The sequence below is a fragment of the Adiantum capillus-veneris genome, chromosome 5 (assembly GCF_014529385.1).
Source record: "Adiantum capillus-veneris isolate H3 chromosome 5, ASM1452938v2, whole genome shotgun sequence".
NCBI lineage: Eukaryota > Viridiplantae > Streptophyta > Polypodiopsida > Polypodiales > Pteridaceae > Adiantum > Adiantum capillus-veneris.
The window spans coordinates 108,641,109-108,649,324 of record NC_140935.1 but is presented as its reverse complement, the minus strand read 5'-3'; the positions used below and the strand labels follow the sequence as shown (position 1 = coordinate 108,649,324).

Below are 8,216 nucleotides of genomic sequence, written 5' to 3'. Positions count from 1 at the left end.
AACCTCCTGTTAAAGCATCCTTCAAAACATTTCCTGTCCTTTTATAAATATTTGGATCCTTCTCCAAATGCAGACGGCCACCATGGAAATCTATTTTTGATAGTAAGGCTTCAAATTTTTCTATTTACCTTCCAATTTGTGGATCAACGGGATGCAAGTTGACTTCTAGCCATATTCATTTTCTTTCTCCCTTTGCTTTGTAATGCTTGAGCTCGGATGCTTGCAGCCTTTCATACACAACCCTCGTGGCTTCTTACACTTGGTTGAGCTTGATATCCATATGGAACAACATAATGAGTTTCTAGGCAAAGTGGAAATGGTGGGAAAGCTTGTGAGGCTGAAGGGAGCTTCTAGCCAGAGCAAAACTAGTGAAAAGTTTGTAAAGCTTGTGAGGCTGAAGGCAGCTTCTAGGAAGAGCAAAACTAGTGAGAAAGTTTGGAAATCTTGTGAGGGTGACGAGAGAAAATTGGTTTCCATACATAGTAGAAATGATGGGGAAACTTGTGAGGCTGAAGTGATATTTTGGCCAAAGCAAAACTAATGAGAAAGATTGGAAAGCTTGTGAGGGTGAAGAGAACAAAATGGTGGTTCTCTTGCAATGGTGAAGAGAGAAAAATGGCGGTGGTCCTTCTAACCAGACCAGTAATGGCGGTCCACTTGCAAAGGTAGAGAGAGCTTGGAAAGCTTGTGAGGGTGAAGAATGCTTGATGAAATGGCTTGAGAGAAGAGAAGCAAGGAAAACCATCACTCAAAAGTGAAAATTTTGTATTTTCCGCCAAGCCAAATAAAATAGGTTCGATGAGGAGAGAAAATAGTGTGAAAATGACATCTTTTTAGCATATGAACTATGTTGTCCGAATAAAAGCTTTTAAAGATGACGCACACATTTCTTGATTGTGGGTTGTGTGAGTATCTCTGACTAGATATTTGCGGTGCTTTGATACCCACTTGTATTTTTGTTGTGGAGATGACGAAGGTGTCAATCGGGGGTGGTTGCTTTGGTCTCCATTTCCACATTGATTTGGGATGTCATGGCACGTTCTCTGGTTTACACTTGGGTTTCCATTTATACTTGAGTTGGGTGGTTGCAGAGTTGGTTTGTTAGGCCTCTTTGAGAAGGGATACGTATGCTACTTCCATCATGTGCTAGTGCAATCTTGCACCGTTCGTACCTTTATTCATGTGTATAGATGACCCAATTAGGGTTCTTCTCAAAAGATATGTGGGCTTGTCTATGGAAGTGTTCAAGCTTCCATGAAATGGCTTCAACGAAGACTCAAAGGTGAAAGAAAAGATTTTTGGTAGGGCAAACAAGCACTGTACTTGTGCAATTGGGAGCAAAGCTACACCAAATCATCACACACAAGAGTTTTGAGTTTATCTTGGTTCTTTTTTAAAGTGACACTTTTATGGGTGGAGTTTTGTTCATTTGAAGTGTTTCTCTTGCTTTGAAATGCTTGCGATTCGCTTGATTTTGCTACAAACCCTCATAGTCAAAGGCCAGATGCTTTCCTAGCCGCATTGTGTACTTCTTGACAGCACACACACGTAATTAATTGCAGCTTCCTGGGAGCCTGTAGGTGTCCATAGGGAGATAAAGATTGGTGGAGGGAGATGAAAAGGGTAACCGAGGGACTTGAACACCAATGTGTGTGTGTGTGTGTGTGTGTGTGTGTGTGTGTGTGTGTGTGTGTGAGAGAGAGAGAGAGAGAGAGGTTTTAATGTCATAGAAACACATCAAGAGACCTCAAAGCTCTATCTAACACGTCTTGAACTTAAGACCTAGTATATTAAAAGGGAACTATGATAACCAATCTATCACACTCAAAGGTTATTATGGTTTCCTTTACTTATTCACCAAGAGGAATCTCAAAGATCTACCCGACAAGTATTAAACTTGCAAAAGTGTGTGTGTGTGTGTGTGTGTGTGTGTGTGTGTGTGTGTGTGTGAGAGAGAGAGAGAGAGAGAGAGAGAGAAGAAGAAGAAGAAGAGAATTTTAACATCGTAGGAGAGAATTTCAAGAGGGAAATGGCATAACTTGGCAATGCCTATTGAGAGAGAGAGAGAGAGATGTGAAGCGCACATGACACATTCAGGGCGACGTTCGGTGAGAGCAGAAACAATCTCCGCCGATCTGGAGTTTGCACACATGATAGATGTTGGTCCCCGACCGTTCACTCCAGCTAGCACTAACGAGCTTGGTGCAGGGAGGGAAGAGCTCGGCCATCTCCACGCAAGCAGCTAGCAGCTTTTGTAGGGCAACCAATGACCATGAGTTCAGTGCTCTTCCCGCGTTGCGAGCGTCATAGTGAACATGGGGGGCCTTTCATTGTGGTAGGACCAACGCCGCATCCGTTGCCTATGTGGAGGGGCGTGGGGGCCCAAGCTGAGGTGCTTGCTCTTTTTCGCTGAACGCTTCAACGACCGCCTGCATGTGCGCACCATATTGTGAGAGAGAGAGAGAGAGAGAGAGAGAGAGAGATGTAAAGCGCACATGCACCGTTCACCCTCCCGGTCGTTCAATCTTGAACGGGTGTTGACCGACTATGTAATACGCACATGCATAGCGTTCATTCAATCCACAGATCGCTGATTTTCTGCTGAGCTCAGCATTGCAGGTCTGCAGGCAGTTCAGTCAGCTTCCCGCCCTACAGCTTGCAGCTTTTGCAGGTCTGCAGGCAGCGCAGTCGTCTTCCCGCGTTGCCAACGTTTTGTGAACGTTGCAGATCGTTATGAAGGGGGGGTGCTCCATTACGATGACGACGTTCGCCATCCGATTTCTGAGGACAGGTGTGTGGCGGGACCAGCTGATGTGGAAGGCGCTTTTTGGCCGAACGCACGCATGTGTGCACCATAAGAGAGACTCGTGCTCGAGGCTCCATGCACAACTGCCATTCATCGCAAAGCTTTGTTTATGCCTAGCACAAGCATCGCTGCAAGGAACGCTGAAAAGCAGCATCTTAAAATCACTCCTTGCATGGAGGGAGTGCCAACAATGAGATAATTGCCATCTTCCTAGAATGATTACAAGGACTGAAGTACACCCTTGCTAATAGTTGCTTGTGTGTGTGCGCGTCACACACCCCCTGCAAATGTGCAAATGTGTATGTGTGCCCAATGCCTATGCTTTCTTGGCCGCAGCGACGCACGGATCACGATGTCAAGATGTTCTCTTTTTCTCCATGTGCACTTCTCATGGCAGTTCTTCCATTTGCAATGTCTCGTTTTCCAAACAGGCATTATTTTTTTCCTGATAATTTGCAGGGCAAAATTCCCAAACAGACTTCAGGTTACTTGCAGTGAGCAGTGAGCAGGTTGACAAGCCCTGCAGAAGATGGTACTTGAAGACAGTCAATGGACTTTAGGAAGCCCTTGGGTACTTACTACTTACTACTTATACAAGCATGAAATTGAATTGGGCCTGTCCTAGCTTTATGTAATATGCAGGCTCTGAACTCTTTATGCATTGAGCAAGGAGTTCCAAATTCCAATACAACATCATATTAAAGCAAAGAGCTGCCTCTTGTTAACTAAAAGGTCTATCAGCCATCATCAAACATAAATGCCACTATCTGAGTTTGTCTCATGGTGGGCAAGGTTCACCTTCTGAGCAGTGCTTGTCACACACCCATGCAACTGCTGAATCAGCATATCGAATACGACTGAGCCCAAAACGTGCATAGATCTGCTTACTCGTTGTGCAATCGCAAGCAGAGAGGACTTTAAAAAGCCAGTGCTGGCCGCTGCTTAAATCGATCCTGCAGCACAATAGCATTTTCACACTTAAAATGAGTTCTCAATACAGTATTGTGAATGCAATAGGTTGAAATAAGCAGTTGTAAATACCTAGAGGAAGAACTCCCGATATCTGTGGAATCAGAGAATGGTTGTGAAGGGCCAAATTCCGGAGCGTCTACAACACTAGCCAGTACTTCAGTGAAGTCAGGAATGAGATCATTACAACCAGCAGCCACATGGGCAGCAATCTTGGTTGCTGCATAGGCAACCTTCAAGAATCCATGGATGTAAGGTAGACCACTCTTGAGAAGCCCTTCATCGAGTGTTGTTATGCTCAAGCCGCTCTGCCCATTCACCAAATGAGCTCGTCCATTACGGCATTCGCACGGAAGCTCCAAACACAACCTGTGAAGACCAGGAACCATTCTGCATACCACTCTGCGCACACGCCCCTCCTCTTCTGTTAAAACAAACATCCTTGGGAGCTTGCCTGCTTCTCCCTCCTTTGCAAAACTAAACAGCTCACACAGTCTTGGCAATACGGAACCGCGCAGCTCTTCAACTAGCTGAGACAGTCGCTTCATGCCCGCCTTTTCCTCCTTTACATCCATCCTTATTTCACTAGTCATTTCATAGGTGGCCTGCCCCAAGTTGAACAAGGCTTCCATCTGCTTTTGGGATTCAGTGGTACCGAACTCAGGCCTCTTTTGCTTGCTACTTTGCTTTTCAACAGATAGATCCAGGACATCTTTTGCAGTTTCACTCAAACTACTCATGTATGCTCCAATAATCTTGACGACTTCGGTTTCCCCCAACAGCCTCAGCACATCATCGTCTGCCAAGGGCTCGGTCTGCCAAGTGTAGATTACATTTGCAGTACCATCACCTAGAAGCTTTGTCCCTTTCTTCTGTATATGTTCCCTCAGGATACCTCTCAAAATGTGTATGGGAATGGCTTGTCTTTGGCTTGCCTCCACAAGTCCTCTTATACAGGCTGGCTGTATCACAGAATGCATGAGGTCTACTCCCGGAATTCCTCTGGGATCTGCAAACACCTTCATCATTTCGACTATCACCTTCTCATGGACCCACTCCAGAGCTTCATCGGACGTGTGCCGAGAGCAAACCAAAATGTCTATAAAGTTTTCTCTTCCTTCCAATGCACAAAACTCCACAAGAACTCTTGAACCCGTATCGGCAAACGCTATGACGTCCTGCTCAAGTTCCACATTCACCTTTTCGGTGGTGAGCATGTTGTGAAGCGTTACCTGCAAATTTTCATTGAGTCTCTTGTTAATCAAACAGCTCTCTTTCTCTCTCAGACACATACATAAAGATGAGATACTCATGAATTCCACCTGCAGCCGGGGAAAAATTCCTGGGGTAAGAATTGTGCGCTTGGAATCTCTCAAAATCAATCTCCTCCCCACATATGATGGCTTGCAATCATTAAGCCTCAAATATTTGCCTGGCAGTAGGCTCTTCCTAGCCTTCCCACAAAGACTTGCTGGAAGGAAAATTTCGGAGCCCCTTTTATTATTATCTGTGGGGCAAGCTAATTGCAAACCAATTAGCAACTTCACTAGATCGCTTCCAGCAACCTTCATAGATTCCTCAGAGTTGGGTGCATCCCTGCAAGGTCAAGTACAAGTGTACATTACCATACTCATGGACTACATACGGAGAAACACATGGGCAACTTCAAGAATGACTCCATGTACCTGGTCCTTGAAAATCTCCACTTGCCTGCACCTTGTCTCGAGTTGATCAGCTCCTCCTCTAAAAGTCTCTCCAAGTAATGGGCCGTAAAAAAGCCGTTGGAGGAGTGTTGAGTAAATTTGCCGATAGACTTCACATCGAAGTGTAAGATGTCTCCCATGATCTTTTGACAGAACCATTTTGTATCCATGACCACAAGCTCAAGGGTTGGTAAAAAAATCACATCCCCAGAACTGTTAAGAGAGTGGGCAACTGCCTCACACATCTCTTCATGAATGCCCAAGTTCTTTTGGGTTAGGCAAAAGAACCTCTCTTTGGTAATCAAAGGAGGGATTTTCCCCTTTTGAGTCCAACCCGCAAAAAGATTTCTTGCCTCGTCACAAATACTGAAATCATCGATTGCTCGCTCAAGGATCGCTTTTGTGCACTGTAGTAGATGAGATCCTAGCTTAGAAACCTCATTGGGATTCAATGCATTCACTTGAAAGAACCCTTCTATGTCCAAGTGGATATGGTCTTCAAACTCCGCTCGCAGTGACTCAAAAACAATTTGTAACTCTACTTTTATGTCTGGGAGACCAAGGTCTGCCCTTGTCATGACAACCACCACATTGGGTTTGAGAACATTGGATTTAGGGGTCTTGGAAGCTAGAAACTTAAGCCAATACTTGAAATCATCCCTGAAATCATTTGGGTGCTTCACAACTAATTTACCACTTTGTGCATCTTGCAAAAGTTTTCCTTGATCATTCATCATGAAGGGATTCCAGACAAACAAGAACAAAGAGGGAATGGCAAGGTCACCAAGATCAGGAAGCATGCTGTCATGAAAAGAGTGATACTCCAACTGACCAGCCATGTCCCACACTGATATCCTCAGGCGATCTAGCCGGCTTTCAATGGTGGTTACCTCAATACCACGCGTTCGGTGAGATAGTTTGATACCTTTAAGGCGTGACCATGGGTGAAGTGAACCTTTGCTCCATTGAGAAAGTGACTTAGATACTGAAGTCTTTCCTACAAGACCGGATATGAAATAACAGGCAAAGCATACAAGGTTGTTAATTAAGAAGGACGCAAAGCATGTCAAGCACCTAGTTCCTTGTTGTGAATACCTGAGAGGGGAAGGCCACACAGGTAGAGTCGAATGGTGGAAGGGCGCACTTGCTTGAACCCCTCTGCCTTGAACAATTTGATGCGATTGGCATTTTCTGCGTTCTTCTTGAGTTGTGCAGCGATGACAGGGTCACCGTCTAGAGGACGTATGCCATCAAAGCATACTTGGTGAAGAGTGCGACGTCGTCTGAGGCTATCAAGCACTGCCTTTAGGGCGTCATCAATTAGGTGCAGCTCACTGCTATCTAACTGGGGCCTCTCAGAGGAGACAAAAGTGAAGGAGGCTAAGTGAGGGTTATTCTGGATCAAAGCAGAGCAGAAAAGGTCGATGATGGTTTCTAAGGATGAATGCTGCGTCATTCCGAAGAGAGTAAAGGAAGTGAGGGAAGGGAGAGATGCAAGAGCTGCCGTTGCTGGAGCTTCCCAGGCTAGATCCCCCAGGCCACGGTTCATGTTCCCAATGAAGAGAGAGTGGAGGCCGGAAGTGCTGGTTTGAAAGGCCTCATCAGCTTGCGTATCCAATATCTTCAGCGTATAATGTGGAACGCCGTCATATTTTGGAGTGCTTACTGTTACAAAGAGGTGAGTGAAGTTGGTCGAGGCGAGTAACACTTTGCGCAGATCTATTTTTCTTTTTCTCTCCCCCCTAATATTGCTATAAGAAAAGAAAGAGGAGAGGCAGAGAGCAGTAACAGGCGGAATGGTGGCGAGGAGGCCGAGGTCCATGATCTGCTCATATTGAGCTTGGGCAAGGAAGAAACACAGAGCATCGACGCCCCATTTGAGAGTGCGATCCTCAACCACATGGATGAGGTTAGGTACGACTGCGCCTGCGCCGTCCCCCCCAGCTCCCTTTGCCCGGATGTAATCCACAGATTTAGGATTCCAGCATAGAGCTGCGAAAATATTGCCCCCACCATCAAACCTGTGAGTCGCGATCGTATTATACCGGGCAAGAATGATGACCTTAAATCCCGCAGTGTATATTTGTTGCTGATCTGTTTGACGTTCAGTGCTTGCATCAGAATTAGTAGCAGCACTACTGCGTCTAATAGAGAGAAGGGAAAAGAAGTCCAGGACAGTGGAGCAGCGGTACTCCCGCTTTATGGCGGCCATTGACGCTGCTGCTTCTGCAGGTAATTCCTCCGATACCCCCGAATCCACCATATCATCTATCATGTGCTCATGCTGATCATTTCCTAGTATAGCTATAGCTGCCTCTCTTACATCCATGGAAACTGTACTTCTGAGTCGGCCAGAGAGAGAGGGGGAGAGAAGGTGCAGAAGATGGGAGAGGATCTCTCGTCTAGATCTTGTAATGAGCAGACGTTGACCTCAACACGGGTGGGCGGGGCCCGGGCAATGACAAAATGTGCTTTCTCTACTTAAATTTAGGGCGTTTTCAGACTGCCGACGAGCAGCATGGATTCAGGGAATTCGCCTGGCTGGACCAATGCTCGATACACGAATCGGGAACAGCCGCATGGAAAGCTTCTCAATTTCAGCGAGTGAGAACCAGTCAAATGTGGTCGTTACTTCGTTAGCGAAGGAGGCAAAATCTGCTATCTACTAACATAATATCAATTATCTACTATTCTACTATATAATATTAATATTAATATTAATATTTAATATCTTATAT

General features: G+C 45.5%; 1 protein-coding gene across 1 annotated transcript; it reads right to left on the bottom strand.

Annotated features, from left to right (window-relative positions):
* Positions 1 to 3,479: 3,479 nt before the first annotated feature.
* On the bottom strand, positions 3,480 to 7,958 carry LOC147457891 (protein TORNADO 1-like). Its single transcript, XM_086512676.1, has 5 exons — positions 6,574 to 7,958; positions 5,461 to 6,475; positions 5,098 to 5,371; positions 3,848 to 5,007; positions 3,480 to 3,759 (listed from the first exon to the last, which is right to left on the bottom strand). The coding sequence occupies exons 1-5, from the start codon at positions 7,805 to 7,807 to the stop codon at positions 3,585 to 3,587; spliced, it is 3,858 nt and encodes a 1,285-aa protein (XP_086368802.1). The 5' UTR covers positions 7,808 to 7,958; the 3' UTR covers positions 3,480 to 3,584.
* Between the last annotated feature and the right edge of the window lie 258 nt (positions 7,959 to 8,216).